The sequence below is a fragment of the Lithobates pipiens genome, unplaced genomic scaffold (assembly GCF_037356315.1).
Source record: "Lithobates pipiens isolate NorthernLeopardFrog02 unplaced genomic scaffold, aLitPip1_a1.2 Scaffold_13, whole genome shotgun sequence".
Classification (NCBI taxonomy): Eukaryota; Metazoa; Chordata; class Amphibia; order Anura; family Ranidae; genus Lithobates; species Lithobates pipiens.
Window position 1 is genome coordinate 171,555,710 of NW_027507718.1, and position 20,554 is coordinate 171,576,263.

The window sequence follows — 20,554 nt, forward strand, 5'->3', positions numbered from 1 at the left end:
CAATTCTTGATATATTTCACAGCAGGGCCCGTTCCAACACCCACCAAGAGTGACTGTGAAGACTTAGTGTTATGGCACCAACGCCACCACCAAAGGCCCAATTTTTCTACCACTGTTCAGCAATGGCATGTAATTAAAATTCTTGATATCATAGTTCACAACAGGGTGTTCCAGTGCCCACCAAGAGTCACATTGAGGGCTTACAGTGTTGTGGCAACACCAACATCAAATTTCTGCAGAGTAGGGATGAGCTTCGTGTTCGACTCGAACATACGTTCGACTCGAACATCGGCTGTTCGCCCGTTCGGCGAATTCCGAACGTTATGGGCCGTTAGCACCAAATTCGTGTGGCGCTTACGGCCAGCAATGCACTGCGATGGCGCAGTGCATTGCTGGCTCCTGATTGGCCAAGCATGCACTGTGACCCCGCATGCTTGGCCAATCACAGCGCCGGCAGCGAGGAGAGCCATGATTGGCCACAGGCAGGATGCCTGTGGCCAATCATAGCTCAGGCTGTGTAGTAAACGCCCCACACTATATAAGGCCGCCAGCGCGGCGGCCTTGTGTAGTGTGTTGGCATCTGTAGCAGTTAATGGGTGTTCTGTGTACCTTCAACACAGTATACACCGATCGTTATCGGCCGATTTTTCTTTCTTGCTCTTCTGTAGTGGTTGTTGTCTGCGTGCCCTGACCGCAGTATACACCGCTATATTCACCTATATATCTAGAGATATATCTATCTTTTATAATAGAGCTGTCAGTCAGTGTTAGGAGATTGTGCGTGCTGTCTGCGTGCTCTGAACGCAGTATACACCGCTATATCCACCTATATAGCTAAATATCTTGCTCGTTTTAAATAGAGCTCTCAGTCAGTGTTAGGAGATTGTGCGTGCTGTCTGCATGCTCTGAACGCAGTATACATCGCTATATCCACCTATCTAGCTAAATATCTTGCTCGTTTTAAATAGAGCTCTCAGTCAGTGTTAGGAGATTGTGCATGCTGTCTGCGTGCTCTGAACGCAGTATACACCGCTATATCCACCTATCTAGCTAAATATCTTGCTCATTTTAAATAGAGCTCTCAGTCAGTGTTAGGAGATTGTGCGTGCTGTCTGCGTGCTCTGAACGCAGTATACACCGCTATATCCACCTATATCGCTAAATATCTTGCTCGTTTTAAATAGAGCTCTCAGTCAGTGTTAGGAGATTGTGCATGCTGTCTGCGTGCTCTGAACGCAATATACACCGCTATATCCACCTATCTAGCTTAATATCTTGCTCGTTTTAAATAGAGCTTTCAGTCAGTGTTAGGAGATTGTGCATGCTGTCTGCGTGCTCTGAACGCAGTATACACCGCTATATCCACCTATCTAGCTAAATATCTTGCTCGTTTTAAATAGAGCTCTCAGTCAGTGTTAGGAGATTGTGCATGCTGTCTGCGTGCTCTGAACGCAGTATACACCACTATATCCACCTATCTAGCTAAATATCTTGCTTGTTTTAAATAGAGCTCTCAGTCAGTGTTAGGAGATTGTGCGTGCTGTCTGCGTGCTCTGAACGCAGTATACACTGCTATATCCACCTATATAGCTAAATATCTTGCTCGTTTTAAATAGAGCTTTCAGTCAGTGTTAGGAGATTGTGCGTGCTGTCTGCGTGCTCTGAACGCAGTATACACCGCTATATCCACCTATATAGCTAAATATCTTGCTCGTTTTAAATAGAGCTCTCAGTCAGTGTTAGGAGATTGTGCGTGCTTGTCTGCGTGCTCTGAAAAAGACGGACGGCAAAACAAATTATACAGGGGTGATAACCCTTCCCTATGTTTTCCAAAAAGCTTAAAAATATTTTTTTTGACTGGAGCTACACTTTAAAAATGTACCAGTTGAAAATTACAAACCGATTCAACTTAACACAACAAACCTACACAGTCCCTGTCTTGTTTGCACCGCCTGTATACTGCTGTTCTGAGTATATAGGGCCTGGGGGCCACACGTATTTCCTTTTTTTTAATATGGGTACGGGGTTCCCCTTAATATGCGTACAAGACCCAAAGGGGCTGGTAATGGGCAGGGAGGGCTAGCCATGCCATTTTTCTCAATGATTTTCAACCATATTGCAGGAACCAGATATAACATTAAAACCGCAAGCAGCTTTAAATTACGTTATTTCCGTTAAATGTAATTTGTGCAGGGACTGTTATAAACACCAGAAACACGTGGCACTTCACAGGCATACTACAGACACCCCCCAGGCACCATATTTAAAGGAATATTTTTTCATTTTAATCGTAATTAAAATCAGTACTCCCCCCAAAACGGACGTTTTTAAAAGTTTTTTTTGCAGTGACCCATGTCCTCTGGGGCAGGAGCCAGGTCCCCAAACCCTTTTTAGGACAGTATCTTGCATATTAGCCATTAAAATTAACACTTTTAATTTCGAACGTTCGAGTCCCATAGACTTCAATGGGGTTCTAACGTTCATACGAATTTGGGGTCCGTTCGCAAGTTCTGATGCGAACCGAACCGGGGGGTGTTCGGCTCATCCCTACTGCAGAGCATATAGGGCAGGCCCCTACTTTCAAACATCCAACTTACAAACGGAAGGAGACAACAGGAAGTGAGATGAAATCTACCCCTAGGAAGGGAAATTCTCTCCTGTAAGAGTTGATATGGGAAAAACGTGTCTCCTCTCCACTGATGATTTATCCCATTCCTTGTTTTACTAAAAAACCCAAATTTTCAAAAAACATTTGTCGTTGGGACAGAAAGTGAGGTGAAATCTTCTGAAGAGGTGCATAGACAGAAAAATAATGTTACAGGGGTGTTAACCCTTCCCCATGTTTTCCAAAAAGCTTAAAAATAGATTTTTTGACTGGTGCTACACTTTAAACATGTACCGGTTCAAAATTACAAACAGATTCTACTTAACAACAAACCTACACAGTCCCTGTCTTGTTTGCACTGCCTGTATACTGCTGTTCTGAGTATATAGGGCCCGGGGGCCCAACACCTTTCCTTTTTTTTAATTTGGGGGCTGGTAATGGGCTGGGGGGATACCCATGCCATTTTTCTCACTGATTTTCATCCATATTGCTGGGACCAGACATTACATTAAAACCGCAAGCAGTTTTAAATAACCTTTTTTCAGTGCAGGGACTGTTTTAAACACAGGGAACACGTGCCACTTCACAGGCATACTATAGACACCTCCCAGGCACGATATTTAAAGGAATATTTCACTTTTTTTTCACTTAAAATCAGTGCTCCGGAAAAAACAGCCGTTTTTAAAACTTTTTTGCATTGATACATGTCCCCTGGGGCAGGAGCCGGGTCCCCAAACCCTTTTTAGGACAATAACTTGCATATTAGCCTTTAAAATGAGCACTTTTGATTTAGAACGTTCGAGTCCCATAGACTTTATCGGGGTTCTAAAGTTCATGCAAATTTTTGGTCTGTTCACAGGTTCTGGTGCGAACTGAACTTTATTTTTGCCTGAGCAGTATCCAGAAAATGTACCTTTTTTGTCTGGAATTTGTCCTGGAAAATAGCAATGCAGCATTGCACTTCCTGGTATGTGAGTGTGCCTAGGCACTCGTGTGCCTATAGCCTCTTAGCTGTATATCTGCAGTGTGCCAAGGCATCGTAGCAATGCAGAAGGATCAACTGCAGGTAGACCACAGGCAATACTGGTGACTGGACCTTTGTCATCTGCCTTGTTTTGGGCACAGCTTCCAGAGTTCAGTTCCACTTTATGTATGTCATTTAAGTTTTTCCATAAACTGGGCACAATAAATAACTGACTAATTTATCAGAGTGCACAAAGAATGTTAAAACAATGTCTTGTAATATGTGAGGTATGTGCTACTTTTGTCACGCCTCATAACAATGCACTATTCCTCATCTTCGTATGTGTTCACAGCCTCTTCCACGCCTTTCCTCACTCCTCCCATCTCTTGAGTTAACTATCCCTGCAGAAGTCTTCAAATGGCAGAGTGTGACTGTTGTGGTGGCTGGATGTTTGTGTTCTGCCAGTGCTTTTGGAGACTGAAAGAGGAGTTCTGGGCTGGAAATGGTTAGGATATGGATATTAACGGCAGCGTTCGCACACATGGAGCACACTATCTCACTGAAGATGCAACAACTGGAAGGTTGTACAGGAAAGGCAAGCTGCTGGGGAGGGTAAGTGAAAGAAGTTTTGTTTTTTAACTGTAGCAGCATCAAGGAAAGTTTGTATTAAGGCTCAGGTATTATGTTCAAAAAAACTAAATTAAGAAAAAGAAAAAATATTAACATACACAGAATTTTAAAAATCTACCAATTTATGTTTGCATTCTAGAGAGAACCAATGTTGGAATGAGACATGTCTACAGACCTATTTGCATTTGACTTCATTTTTACTAAGTGTCTGTTTCTTTTTTTGAGCTTTCTAAACTATTTTTAGGGATCAGGAACAAAATGTCAAACCTTTGTAATTGTTTAAACATGAGAGATTATTGTAAAATGTTAATTATAGCTTTGGAAGCACGCTGGTATGAAGCTTCAGGTTAAAATAGGATGCCTTTGTGTTTTGTCACTTTAAAATTATGTATAAATTGGCACGTGTCATTTGTCACACCCTTGATTTTATTTTTTGTCTTTTACAGGGTGCTTTTGGGAGGTGCTACAAATTCACAGATGTGTCCAGTAGGCAAGTGTTTGCAGTGAAAATGATCTTGCACACAAGAAAATCTGTGACACAGCAAAGAGGAGAGGTGAGATTAAATGACTGCAAGCTTTAACACCTTCTTGTCCATTAGTACTTCTATGACAAGACAGAAAACTCATTCTACTGCTACACTTGTGCCCTTCAGTCAGCTATAACCTGCAACCCTGAATTTAGCTTAAACTCATCTGCAGGATTTCTTCTATAATCCAGCAGTCACAGAATTCACTTTACCAGCAAAGCATCAAATATCTTCCAAACCTTTAAGTTCAAAACACAGTTAAATATTTGTGGGCATTCTATATAATTTCAATATATTTACAAATTAGCGTTGCCTCGTTTTACCACCTATCTCTTACTGTATTTCATTTCAAATTGTTTAGATATCCTAGCTGGGTGGCTGGGTCATTGTTTTATCATTTAGGGCTCGTACACACAGGCGGTTTGGCTCATACAGCGTAAAAAAAAACAGGAGTAGGAATGGGACATATGCTCTGAATGCAGAAATCCCATGATTGGAGCATATGTTACTGAACGCATATGACTCTAAACACAAGAATCGCTCAGAACAGCATCCAGCTGCATAGAAAAACCTAGTATTTCAGACTATCGTTATATTTTACAGTCTGCTGGCAACAGGCTGAACCCTGCACCTGTGGCTCTCTTGTACCCCAAAATGACCAGGTTTTTATGCTGTAGAAACCAAACTGTTCATGTGCATGAGCCCTTAATGTTTGATAAATTATGTTCATCCTAGTTTGTGCATAAATCTATGGCTCCATGCTATTGACATGTAATTGTTTACAAATTCTTAACAAGCAAATAAGGGGCTAAAACAAGCCCTCACTGACCATTGTAGTTGCAGGCATATGGAGCAATTCATTTTCAAAGTACCGTACATAATAGAGGCACTGTCCTAGTTAGTTCTCTCGGCAGATTTAGTTCAGATAAGCAGCCCATATATGGTGTGAATTTCTTTTCTGCAGCCATGAGTTGCAGGAAAGAATTTAGCTCTATTCCCACATCAACACAGACCATGTTAACAGGGGAATCCCTCCTGCTGAGTCATTGTATTCTCCCAGCGGGGTGGGCGGAGCAAGCCATCCCCACCAGGAGAAGACAGTGATTATTGCTAGCAGCTATACCAAAACTTGGTACATTGGAGGATTTTCGATTATCTTATACATTGTGTCTCCAATTTACAATCCTTTTTAATGCAATAGTTTTGTAGTAATGGGTAATATCCGGGACACTGGCTTCCATATAATTTGGGGCATCTTAGAACAGACATTCCCAAGAGGAACTACGGTCCTTTCTGGAAGAAATAAATCATAACATTTATGGCATCACATTCACAGAAAAATGGGACACACAAAGTATAGACTACCTAGATCTACAAATTTTTAAGTCAGAAGGATCACTAGGTACAAAAACTTTCTTTAAGGCTACGGACAGAAATGGGTACATACCTACATCAAGTTGCCACCATCCAAGATGGATAGGCAATATACCCAAAGGACAGCTCTTAAGAATATATAGAAATTGCACCAAAAGAGAGGATTTTGAAGCACAAGCGGAGGTTATAATTAGAAGATTCACACAGAAGGGATACAAAGAACCCTATCTCAGAGCCCTTAAAGAAACCATAAACAAAACGGAAAGAAGAAAACTAATAGAGGACAAGACGACCTCCAGGAGCAAGAAAAATATAGAAACGGCTTTTTTTACAGGTTTCAATAGACATCACAAACAAATAGAAAAGATCATAAAGAAACATTGGCCAATCCTAAAAACAGATGAAACGCTAAAGAAAATATTACCCAATAACCCCGCTTTTATTTACAAGAAGGCCCCTAACCTAAGAAACAAATTAGTTAAAAATACTATCGATCCCCCACGACACATAAAAATCAGTAAACACCTGAAAGGCTTCTTCAAATGTGGACAGTGTCTCCCATGTCGCAAAAGCAAAAAAACCCAAAGAAAAACCACCAAATTCATGTCAGCTACCAATGGAAGGGAATTCCTCATAAAAGAACTGATTTCCTGTAAAAGCACGCATGTGACATACGTTATAGAATGTCCGTGCCGCAAACAATATGTAGGAAGAACAACACGGGAACTACATATAAGAATCAGTGAACACATCAAAAATATTAAGAAAGGATATGATAAACACAGTGTCTCGAGGCATTTTAGAGATTTTCATAACCAAGATCCCAATCAAATGATTTTTTATGCCATTGACAAAGTGAAGGGACACTGGAGAGGAGAAGACATGACTAAAAAGATTTCACAGAATGAAACAAGGTGGATCTTTAATTTAGAAAGCCTACACCCAACAGGAATGAACATAGACCTGGATTTGAATTGTTTCATAACTAATTTTTAATTTTTAATTTTTAATTCAAAATTCCTTTTTTTAAAAAAATTTTTTTGAAAAAATACTTTTAAATCTCCAACAATTTTAATTTTTGATTAAATTTCTAATCAATTTTTATTAATTTTTAATTAATTTTTTAATAATTCATCCAGATCATATGTAACTCCATCTACAATATTACCAAAGGTATAATATATTACTTAGTGTCGAATTTGTGATCGAATATAGTCCACAGCATTTTAGGCCGAATGCTCCACTTAACACAAGCTACCATTCAAACATTAAAGAAAGGTCGAATTTGGATCGAATGAAGCCTGTAGTACTGAGGGTCGAATGTCATCTATTCGACAAAACAACATCTCAACCCATTATTCAATATAAAAAACAATAATTGTGGAGGGGCACTTTTAACCTTGAAACATTCCTCTCTTTGCACATACGTATATATTTATATATATGTGTGTATATATGTGTGAACATAGGGTTTTATATAACTTAAGTAGTCGGAAAGTCCAAACATCTTATACTAAGTAAATTTCATTCACCTCATCCTAATCCAATCCTTCAATAATACACACATGCATCCTTATTTTTTGCCCAGATATACTTTATGCTGCTAAGGAATGAACATTCCTATTCACAACATACTTCCTTCCCTTTGCATCATATAACCAAATCTAAGTATTATCCGTTTAAGTTTTTAATAATTTTTTTATATTTTATTATTGGCATCTGTACTCTACTTTTTATAGCATGGTCTGTTTATCGTTAATGTCATTTTTATTTGCATTTTCTCTGTATTTTCATATTTATATTTATATTTTATTAGTCTGTAATTATATCTTTGGTTTTAGTATAAAGAATAGGCATATATACATGAATATGTACACACATGATTAGGAGGCTTTGAAAAACCTCCGGTGGGTTAAATTGCAGAATACACCAAAGGATAGTAGCAGGAACACAATCACCGCAGCGCTTTATTCGACATAAGGGCATTCCCATATCCAAAATGGCGGCGTTCGCCCGCGCATGCGCTGTAGATGTATTGTGCTCTATATAGAGCGTAAGGTGTGTGAAGATGGCCGCTCCAGATGACGTCCTAGTGACGAAACGCGTAGGGCGTGGCTTATCGAACACACACTTTCAACACAAACGGCGTGGAAGCCGAACGGAACGCTCGCAGCAGCTTCCTTACTTCTCATACAGCAAACCTTTTATGCCATTACCTATATCAAGAATTGTGAGTAGTTTTAAGCATATGATTAATAAATTGTTTTATACGGTATCACACTATGGATGGTCCTCTCTTTTAACATATACATACTGTGGCACACTCCACCGGGAAATAACGAGGGATCCCCAGCAGTCCACTGGAAGCAAGCCAGAGAGCGACACAGTAGCTCATACTGTGAAGGCTGATCCTCCCCGGATGGGGTTACTTTTCTGGTGAGAGTACAACCTAGAAGTGTCCACAATGCATGAAGAATAGATTTGAATCTATCACATCCCCTCCTTTTATCCACGGAAAAAACCACATTTACCGCACTGCACCAGAGACTTCTTGCTCTTTTCCATATATATTCTTTTTATACTTTTTTTATACATTTTTATTTGCTTGGACTAATATTCAATATTTCCATTTTTACCTTTTTTAATTTTTTTCACTTTTTTCACTCCCATTTTTGGCATGTTCCATTTGATGTACTGATATCTATCATATATTTATTGTGTATTTTATTATTGCATGCATATTCTACTGTCACATTTGTGCACTTTAAATTTTTATAGTTTGGTAAACCTGCGTTCATATTTCATACTTGTCACTATATATTAAGCAGACTTAGCAGCAGCACTTTATATGTTTTGGGTATTTATATATTTCAGATAAGAAGTGATCACTTATTTATGGTTTTGCACATAATTTCATTTCACAGCCAGCACGCTGGCAAATATCTATCAATGTGACAAATAATTTTATTTACACATTTTTCAATTTTTACCTACATATTTTTTTATTGAAATAGCATATTGCACCTTGTCACTTATATATCAGGTTATAATAACACCTTTAATCTATTAAGTCCCTGGAGACACACTTCCATATATAGGTATAGCGCCAGATCTATTCATAGCAACCCCCAATTAGAACAGACATTGTTTGTCTGGGTTTCCAATTATTCCATGTAAACATTGTAAAACAAGGTTTGCAAGAGTTTAATAGGCATTATTTAGGGTATATGAAAGCCTAGTCGGGATATTCATTTCCCTATAGCCCAAACAGGAAATGAGAGAAAATTCCTCTAAAGTGAGGGAATCCCTGGTTTTCACCAAGGTCACTAAAGCTAGTGTTCCCTCACTATTCCTGTTGTGGGGATAACCAAAAATGTGGGATTTTTTTTTACCTTCATTTTAGTTTATAATGGTAAAAATGATAGAGATCTTTGTCATTTAGAATGGGCATCAATTTCTCATTCACTGGGGTGCCATGCATCCGACCTATCACTTTGTTGAAGTTGGCAATCGTCTGTTTCGTGGCCAAGAATATATGAGTCATGAGAACCCACTCTCATTTGGTAGCGCCTTCTATCGGTTTGTATAGGAGCACCTCCCAAGGGTCTTTTCGTAAGTTTACCATGTTGACCATGTTGTACATTCTTATGCACAATCTTTTGACCTTAGGGAATGTCCACCATATATGCTTCATATCGCCTAGGTCTGAGCATCACCTAAAGCATGTAGGGAGACATTTAGCAATTGTAGGCACGCAAGTTAAAATTGTTCAGAATAGATGAGTATAATAGGGAACTTGGGCCTTGTGTTGTGGGGGACTTCGACATCTGGTTTCAAACACCGTTGCGGTCATTGACCAATCATGTTTTTATTGTCAGGGATTCCGGCAGCTGGCTGATTCAGGGGTAATGAAATTTCTCAGAATCTGGAATATCATGTGTCTTGGAAGATGAGGATGCTCCAGGGGGACAGTAAGCATCGAACCGTCGTCAAGCACTTACTGCACCACCAGTGATAGCTCTGGGGATTTTCCAAACCCGGGGGAAATAAAAGGCAGTTTAATATTTCAAGGAGAGGAAGATGTGGCGATATCAGATGGAACAAATATTTTATAGAGTCCCATACCATGAGGATGTGTGATAGGGCAAGGTTTAGAGGTTTAGGGAGCAGTTGGGGCAGAAGCCAAGGCAAAGAAGAGAGTGAGACCAGGTCAGTATCTATTACATCAACGAGAGTCCAGAGAGTTGCAGCCTTTCCCGCAAATAATTGTGCTAGGGGAGCTATCTGAGCCACTTTGAAGTAATAAGTAATATTCAGCATTCCTAATTTAAGACTATAGAGTAGATATCTGTTCAGTCATGGTTTAATTGGGCCCCAGATAAACATAAAGAGGTGACCCTCCAATAAGCGTAACATATGCAGGAGGACCACAACAGGAAAGACCCTAAAAGGATAGAGCAGTTTTGGCAGGAGTCATCTTTACCGCATATATTCGCCCCAGCCAAGAGATGTGTGTTTTGTTCCACGACTCTAATAACCGAGTCATTGTTCTAATGAGAGAGGGATAGTTGGCACCATATAAGGCTGAGTACGTTGGGGTAAGTGTTATTCCGACATAAGATTGGAGTTGGACCATTGGAAGAAGAATTGAGTTTGCACCCTCTGAAGGGTAGCGTCTGGTAGAGAAACATTTAGTGCACAGGATTTGACGTGGCTTGCGTAGAGACCAAACAGGGAGGAAAAGCCTTTCAACAGGGATATCAAGTTGGGCACTGTGATATGCGGGGATGTGATATACATCAAAATATCATCAGCAAACATAGCTAACTTATGGTGCACACCAGCCAATTCAATACACCTGATGTCTGGACTTAGACGAGTGTGTGCGGCCAGTGGTTCTAACGCTATTTTAAAGAGAAGTGGAGAGAAGGGACATCTTTGACTTGTACCTCAAACTATAGTGAAGGAAGGCGATTCATGCGATTCAATCTCAGAACACCCAATAAGAAATAATATGCGACCGGTCTAAACTACATGGCATGTTGCCAATGCCAGGAGCCTGGTGGACAAGATGGATGAACTAGAGATGCTATTGTACAACGAAGATTTGGATTTTGTGGGAATTCCAGAGACCTGGTTCAATAGCTATCATGATTGGCTGGCAAACATTCAAGGGTATACCCTTTATCGCAAGGATAGAGAGGGTAAAAAGGGAGAGGGGTATGCCTATATATCAAGAATAATGTACAAGTGAATGTGAGAGATGACATCACTAAGGGAGCTATGGAGGAGGTGGAATCCTTAGGGGTAGAGCTCCAAAGAGATGAAGCTAAGGGGAAAATAATACTGGGAGTATGCTAGAGGCCCCCTAACCTGAGGGAGAAAGGGGAGACTGATCTGCTATCACAATTTGGATTAGCAGCAAGGATGGAAAGTGTTATCATAATGGAGGATTGTAATCCAGACATAGACTGGGTGGAGGGAACCGTGCAATTCATCTAAGGCTCGCCAGTTCCTAAATGTCTTTTAGGACAATTTTATGGGTCTGATGGTAGACGCACCAACTAGAAATAAAGCATTACTGGATCTACTGATTACCAACAATACAGACCTGATCAGGTATGTGATAAAACGGGGCAATTTAGGGAACAGCAACCACAGGTCAATTGGCTGCTGTATGAATCACACAAATAGGTAACATAAGGGTAATACAAAGACACTGAATTTCAAAAGAGTCAACTTCCCTAAACAAACCTTACTAGAAGGCATAAATTGGGATAAAATCTTAGTAACAAAGAACGCAGAGGAGAGATGGGTTTGCTTTAAGAGCATATTAAATAAGGGCATTAGCCAATTCATCCCATTGGGTAATAAATTTAAGAGCGAACAAAAGTCCTGGATGGCTTAACTCCAATGTAAAAATGCATATAAAAGCAAAGGAGAAGTCCTTCAAAAATACAAGGTTGAGGGATCATCATCAGCATTCAGGCTTTATAAAGAATGCAACAAGAAATGTAAGGGTGCAATAAGGATGGCTAAGATAGAACATGAAGACACATAGCGGAGGAAAGCAAAAAAAAATCCAAAGAAATTCTTTAAGTATGTAAATAGTAAAAAAGGGAGGACAGACCATATTGGCCCCATAAAAAATGAGGAAGGACATCTGGTTACAAAGGATGGGGAGGTGGCGAAGGTACTGAATTTATTCTTCTCCTCAGTCTTCACGAGGGAATCGGGGGGCTTCAGTAACCAAAGCTGCAGTGTTTATCCTCAAGACACATCACAGGAAGCACCTCCATGGTTAATAGAGGACAGAATTAAAATTAGACTTGGGAAACTTAACATTAATAAATCACTGGCACCCGATTGCTTGCACCCAAGGGTACTTGGGGAACTCGGTCAAGTAATTGCAAGACCATTGTTCCTCATTTTTACTGACAGTCTACTGACTGGAATGAAACCAACTGATTGTAGAAAAGCCAATGTAGCACCAATATTTAAAAAGGGCCCAAAATACATCCCTGGGAATTACAGACCAGTTAGCCTAACATCAATAGTATGTAAACTCTTGGAGGGGGTGATAAGGGACTATATACAAGATTTTAGTAATGAGAACGGTATCATTAGTAGGGATGAGCTGAACACCCCCCTGTTCGGTTCGCACCAGAACCTGCGAACAGACCTAAACTTCGTGTGAACTTTAGAACCCTATTAAAGTCTATGGGACTCGAACGTTCACAATCTAAAGTGCTCATTTTAAAGGGTAATATGCAAGTTACTGTCCTAAAAAGTGTTTGGGGACCTGGGTCCTGTCCCAGGGGACATGGATCAATGCAAAAAAAGTTTTTAAAACGGCCGTTTTTTCAGGAGCAGTGATTTTAATAATGATTAAAGTGAAATAATAAAAGTGTAATATTCCTTTAAATTTCGTAGCTGGGGGTATCTATAGTATGCCTGTGAAGGGGGCGCATGTTTCTGGTGCTTAGAACTGTCCCTGCACAAAGTGTCATTTGTGCAGGAAAAAAAGTCTTTTAAAATCACTTGCGGCTAAATTGTCGGCTCCCCGTAATACAGAGAACACTCAATGAGTATTAGCCGACAATTCATTCATTCATTGATAAAAAAAAAGCGTGGGGGTCCCCCTAAATATCCATACCAGACCCTTCAGGTCTGATATGGATATTAAGGGGAACCCCGCATCAAATGAAAACATTTTTTTTACTTGGGGGTCCCCCTAAAAATCCATACCAGACCCTGGCAGGCCGCAGGAAAAGAGGGGGGCAAGAGAGCGGCCCCCCTCCCTCCTGAACTGTACCAGGCCACATACCCTCAACATTGGGAGGATGCTTTGGGGGTCTGTGACCCCTCAAAGCACCTTGTCCCCATGTTGATGAAGACAAGGGCCTCATCCTCACAACCCTGGCCGGTGGTTGTGAGGGTCTGCGGTTCTCCCATAGACTTGTATAAGGTGTTCTGGCTTTTTGAATTTGCTGCGAACAGCCCAAAGTGTTCACTGTTCGCTGAACAGGCGAACAGGCAATGTTCGAGTCGAACATGAGTTCGACTCGAACTCGAAGCTCATCCCTAATCATTAGCAGTAATCAGCATGGATTCATGAAGAATCATTCTTGCCAAACCAATCTACTAACCTTCTACGAGGAGATGAGTTGCCAGCTAGATAAAGGAAGGCCCGTAGACGTGGTGTATCTGGATTTTGCAAAAGCATTTGACGCAGTTCCCCATAAAAGTTTACTGTACAAAATAAGGTCCTTGGCATGGACCATAGGGTGAGTACATGGATAGAAAACTGGCTACAACGGAGAGTTCAGGAGTTCAGAGGGTGGTGATAAATGGGGAGTACTCAAAATGGTCAAGTGTGGGTAGTGGGGTCCCCCAGGGTTCTGTGCTGGGACCAATCCTATTTAATTTGTTCATAAACGACCTAGCGGATGGGGTAAACAGGTCAATATCTGTATTTGCGGGCAATACTAAGCTAAGCAGGGCAATAATGTCTTCGCAGGATGTGGAAACCTTGCAAAAAGATCTGAACAAATGAATGGGGTGGGCAACTACATGGCAAATGAGGTTCAATGTAGAAAAATGTAAAATAATGCATTTAGGTGTCAAAAATAGGAATACAATCTGTACACTGGGGGGAGAACCTCTGGGGGAATCTAGGATGTAAAAGGACCAGGGGGTCCTAGTAGATGATAGGCTCAGCAATGGCATGCAATGCCAAGCTGCTGCTAACAAAGCAAACAGAATATTGGCATGCATTAAAAAGAGGATCAACTCCAGAGAGAAAACAATAATTCTCCCGCTCTACAAGACTCTGGTCCGGCCGCACCTGGAATATGCTGTCCAGTTCTGGGCACCAGTCCTCAGGAAGGATGTACTGGAAATGGAGCGAGTACAAAGAAGGGCAACAATGCTGATAAAGGGTTTGGAGGATATCAGTTATGAGGAAAGGTTGCGAGCACTGAACTTATTCTCTCTGGAGAAGAGACGCTTGAGGGGGAATATGTTTTAAATATACAAATTCCATACTGGCTTACCCCTCAATAGGGATAAAACGTTTTTGCAAAAGGGAGTTTAACAAGGCTCGTGGTCACTCATTAAATTTAGAAGAAAAGAGATTTAACCTTAAACTATGTAAGGAAGGATGCAAGGATGTGGAATTTCCTTCTGCAGGTGGTGGTCTCAGCGAGGGGCATTGATAGTTTCAAGAAACTATTAGATAAGCACCTGAACGACCGCAACATACAGCGATATACAATGTAATACTGACATATAATCACACACATAGGTTGGATTTGATGGACTTGTGTCTTTTTTCAACCTCACCTACTATATAACTATGTAACTATGTATGCCCCATATACCTCACAGTGGCTGAGGGGTCACTATACAAAGCAGCAATCCATTTGAGAAATGAGTCGCCCACACCTCTATAAATTATTGCCGCTCTCAATAGGTCCAGGATAGGGTGTCAAACGCTTTTTGAATGTCTAAGGAGAGCAACATTAGTTGATGAGTATGACGGTGTGCTGTGTAAGTGGCTATCATTTTTACATATCAGCATTAAGGCATGAGATAGGATGGTAGTTGGCCCAGGATTGGGAGTTCTTATCCGGCTTGGGGAGCATCACAATAAAGGCTCGTAACATAGTCTTAAATACGTTTTCCCCATTCTTAAGGCTATTGAAACTTAATGATCTAGGTAAGGTACAGGACTGCTACTTCTGACAATTTTTTGTAGAAAAGGCCCGTAAATCCGTCTGGACCCGGTTGCTTATGGGGTTTTAGATCATTAATAACCTGTCATACTTCCCAATCTGTAATATCAGCTCCTAAGTATTCCCAGTGGGCTGATTTTAGCAATGGCAGGGATGTCTCTTTAAGGAAGGAGGTGAGATCTGAAGAAGGTGGATCTTTTGGGGAGGAATAAAGTTTCAACAAGTAATGTCTAAATTCGTCAAGGATCTTGACTGGATTAGACGTACAAACCTGGAATCTGGTTCTGCAGGAAAGAGCAGATTGCCTGGGGGCAACAGATTTCAATTTGTTTGCTAACATGGTGTCAGGCTTGTTGCTGTCGGCATAGAATTTATGTTTAGTCCGCCGCAAATTATGTTCTGCTTTCTCAGTCAAACATAGACCTCGGTTCTATTGCGCTTCTTAGGGTTCTGTTTCAGTGTTGTTGTGGCTGTATGTAACTCATATTCCAGTTGAGAGGTCTGAGCCTGTCTTTCTTTCTTACATTGAGAGTCATATTGAATTAGGTAGCCCCAAATTTCTGCCTTGTAGGCTTCCCGTAAGTTGACTGGAGTTTGAACTGAGCCCTCATTAAGTTGGAAGTACTCGGATCAGCGGAGTTGCAAATTTTCCATCAAAGAGGACTGAGTCAGTAAGGAGTCAATCAGGCACCATGGTTTAAGCACAAAACGAATTGCAAGTAACGAGAATTGGGTCATGTCAGACCAGGGTACCGTTAGTGGCAGACAGAACCTGGGGGAAGTCTAGGAACTAGCACATGGTCAATTCAGGAGTAGCATGAGTGTGGGTGAGAGTAATGCATTTCCCCAAAAATAAACCCTACCCTGAAAATAAGACCTATCGTTATTTTCAAGGACGGCTGTGATATAAGCCCTACCCTGAAAATAAGCCCTAGTTCAAGTAATTGTAAAAACATGTAATCCATTTTGTAAAAAGATTATATAATGTGCAGTGTGTCTCTTTTTGTAACTTTACTGTGGAAAATACCTTATTTATAGCACTGCTGGGCACTCACGTGACCCACCAGAGATCTTCTTCTCTCCTCCCAAGTGACGTCAGTGGCCCTTCCCTTGGCAGTGCTTGGAGCAGGGAAGAAGAGCTCCTGTGGGTCACGTGAGCGCCAAGCAGCGCGGTAAATAATGTAATTTCCATAATTAAGCTACAAAAGGACAGATTACATAATTTTACAATTACTTTAACCAAGGTTTATTTTGGGGATTATAGAATGTCATAATGTATTCTCCTGAGCTGACAAGCAATGTGCTGTCTGTCGTGCTTTAAAGGATCAGGAAACGTATAATATATAAATATAAATAATTATATATATATATTATAATTTTTTTTTTTTTTTTAGAGTTGCAACCACTTTAGGATCATCATGATGAGATGACTGTTGAATAAATGTAGATTATTGTACATTCCATAAAAATTAATTACAAAAATAATATAATAATAAGACCCGGTCTTCTTTTCGAGGAAACACAGTATAATTCCTGGAAATAGAGTGTAGTTCCCTCCAAATGTCTACCAGCCCGGAGCTATCCAGAAGGTCTCTGTAAGATCTGGAGTAAGTCTCAGCACCCCCCTGGTCGGGATTAGAGCGATCTAGTTTCAAGTTCAAAACTAGATTTGAGTCTCCACATATAACAAAAGTGGACCTTTGTTATGGGTATGTAGCCGCTCAGAGAGGTGAGACAAAAAAAGTAGTTGTCGTCGCTCGTTTGGGGCATAGTAGGAGCAAGAGTTCCCTCCAAGTCCATCAGAGAGCCCAAAATAAGCCGGTAGCAGCTTTGAGAATCAGCAATTGTTTTGTGGCAAATAAAGAATACCTTGTTATGAAAAGCTTCGAAGTAGCGTGGGGTAGAAGAAGATGTGCAAAGTGTGTCTCCTGTAGGCAAGCTAAGCCCACCTTAAGGGATCAAGGGATCTAAAAACTTTGGCGCATTTCTGGTGTGAGTTAAGACCCTGTACATTTAAGGAAAACCAATTAAGTACCATGGGTTCGTGGAGTAAGTCTATAGACATCTAGCCAGAATGTGCTCCTAAACAGAGAAGGAGAAGCAGGGAGGGAGAGGAATGAAAAAGTTAAAAAAACAAGAGAGATAAAACAACTAAAAAGTAAAAAAGGTACAAATAGGTTGCTGGTCTGAAACCTATGCCGTTTCATACGTGATCAATGCTGATAAGCGTCGGTGCAGAATATTGGTTTCTAGGGATATTGCCCACTAATGGGTAATGTACTAATGGTACTTACGGACAACAACTTGTCGGAACAGGGATCTGTTTCCAACATGGTGGGGGCACAAATCCAAGCCAGGAGGGCAGATGATGAGGAGTCCACTAACGGAGCTCTTTAATTTCTATGTGTTCAGGAGACTCGTTGCTGAGTATCTGATTGAATATGCCTGTGATGACCATGATCAAATCTTGTGGCTGCCTCTAGCAGTACTTTTTTGCAAGTGTTTTTCCTCATGCCCTGCATAGTCATCAGGGTTGTAGCAATAATGTTTTGATCCTTAGGCTCTGGCTGGTTATTTTCTCCTTCAATACCAGACACTTACATCCCCTTCCTGCCCAAGCCAATTTTCAGCTGTCGCTGTTTAAATGACAATTGCGCTGTCATGCTACACTGCACCCAAACAGATTTTTATCATTTTCCCACAAAAAAATCCTTTCTTTTGGTGGTATTTGATCACCTCTGCGGTTTTTATTTTTTGTTAAAGAAATAAAAAAGACCAAACATTTTGGGAAAAAAAACGTTTTTATTTTGTTTCTGTTATAAAATTTTGTATTAAGTTTTTTCTTCTTCACTGATGGGCACTGATAAGGTGGCACTGATGAGGTGGCACCAGTGAGGTGGCACTGATGGGCACTGACAATGGGCACTGATAGGCGGTACTGGTAGGCGGCACTGGTAGGCGGCACTGATGGGTGGCACTGATATGCAGCTCTGATGGATATGCAGCACACTGATCATGTGTGAGGAGGAGATTGCGGTAACATCTTGTTACATCTTACAGTACACATCAAGCACACTGATTGCCTCCCCCCATAAAGAGGACCTGACACCACCCATCATAGTACCTGTCAATCACAGTCCATCATAGTACCTGTCACTCACAGTCCATCAGAGTAACCAAGTACCTGTCACAGTCCAATAAGAGTATCTGAGTACCTGTCACAGTCCATCAGAGTACCCGAGTACCTGTCACAGTCCATCCGAGTACCCGTTACAGTCCATCTGAGTACCCGAGTACCTGTCAAAGCCCATCAAAGTACCGAGTACCTGTCTCAGCCCATCAGAGTACCCAAGTACCTGTTACAGTCCATCCGAGTACCTGTCACAGCCCATCAGAGTACCTGAGTACCTGTCACAGCCAATCAAAGTACCCGAGTACATGTCATAGTCCATCCGAGTGCCCCAGTACCTGTCACCAGGCCATCAGAGTACCCGAGTACCTGTCACTAGGCCATCCGAGTACCCAAATACCTCTCACAATCCATCCGAGTACCCGAGTACCTGTCACAGTCCATATGGGTACCTGAGTACCTATCACCGCCCTTTAGAGTACCCAAATACCAGTCACCAGGCCATCAGAGAACCTGTCACCAGGCCATCAGAGTACCCGAGTACCTATCACCAGGCGTACCCCAGTACCTGTCACCAGGCCATCAGAGTACTCAAGTACCTGTCACCAGCCCATCAGAGAACCTGTCACCAGCCCATCAGAGTACCCGAGTACCTGTCACCAGGCGTACCCCAGTACCTGTCACCAGGCCATCAGAGTACCCAAGTACCTGTCACCAGCCCATCAGAGAACCTGTCACCAGGCCATCAGAGTACCCGAGTATCTGTCACCAGGCCATCAGAGTACCAGAGTACCTGTCACCAGGCCATCAGAGTACCTAAGTACCTGTCACCAGGCCATCAGAGTACCAGAGTACCTATCTGCAGCCCATCAGAGTACATGAGTACCTATTTGCAGCCCATGCCTCAGAGAATATATATGTTGGGGTGTTTGCTTTCCAAAATGGGGTCATTTTGTGGGTAATTTCACAGTCCTGGTGCTCCAGGACCTTCAAAAGTGTGATAGGTAGGAATGAAAGGAGATATGTAATTTATGCTCCTAGAACGCCTGAAGGTACTACTTCAATGTTTGGCCTCAGTATGTGGCCCATCTGTGTAAAAGTCTTACACATGTGGTATTGCCATATTTGGGAGGAGTAGCAGAATGTGTTTTGGGGTGTAATTTTTGCTATATACATGCTATGTGTTAGAAATATCTTATAAACGGACAACTTTGTGTAAAAAAAATGTGTTTTCATTTTTTTCCACATTTTCCAAAAACGTCTGGAAAAAAATGAACTGTTCAAAACACTCATAATGCCTCACAGATTATACGTTGGGGTGTTAGCTTTCCAAAATTGGGTAATTTTATGGGCAATTCCATTGTCCTGGTACTCCAGGGCCTTCAAAAGTGTAATAAATGGCTGTGAAATGAGATGTGTCATTTTTGTTCGTAGAACGTCTGAAAGTGCCACTTCAATGTTGGTGCTCTGTATGTGGCCATGCTGTGTAAAAGTCTCACAGATGTGGTATTGCAAACTTGGGAAGAGTTGCAGAATGTATTTTGGGGTGTACTTTGTTGTATGCATATGCTGTGTGTGAGAAATAACCTGATAATATGACTATTTTGTAAAAAAAAAAAAAAAAATCTTCATTTTGCAAAGAATTGTGGGAAAAAATTACAACTTAAAAAAACTCACCATGCTACCTACTTAATACCTTGGAATGTCTATTTCTAAAAAGGGGTCATTTGGGGGGTATTTGTACTTTCCTGACTTGTTAGTGTCTCAAGAAATGAGATACACCTGATGTACTGAGGGCCTGATCAGATGTGATCAATTTTCAGTGATTGGCACCATAGTTTTTAGACTCTATAACTTTCACAAAGACCAAATAATATACACTAATGTGGGTTATTTTTACCAAAGATATGTAGCAGTATAAATTTTGGCCAAAATTTATGAGTAAAAATTACTAAATAGCAAAATTTTATGACAGAAACAAAGAAAATGGCATTTTTTTACCAAAATTTACGTTTTTTTTTATTTATAGCACAAAAAATAAAAAAACCACTAGTGATTAAATACCACTAAAAATTAATTTGGGTACAG

General features: G+C 40.9%; 1 protein-coding gene across 1 annotated transcript in view; it reads left to right on the forward strand.

The window, feature by feature from the left end:
- Positions 1–3,974: 3,974 nt before the first annotated feature.
- Positions 3,975–20,554, forward strand: part of LOC143974452 (serine/threonine-protein kinase PLK2-like) — a 141,513-nt gene continuing 124,933 nt past the window's right edge. Inside the window, exons 1-2 of the mRNA XM_077475868.1 lie at positions 3,975–4,181; positions 4,646–4,753. Coding sequence (XP_077331994.1) covers positions 4,083–4,181; positions 4,646–4,753 — 207 coding nt within the window. The 5' untranslated portion in view covers positions 3,975–4,082. The remainder of the gene's footprint in view (positions 4,182–4,645; positions 4,754–20,554) is intronic.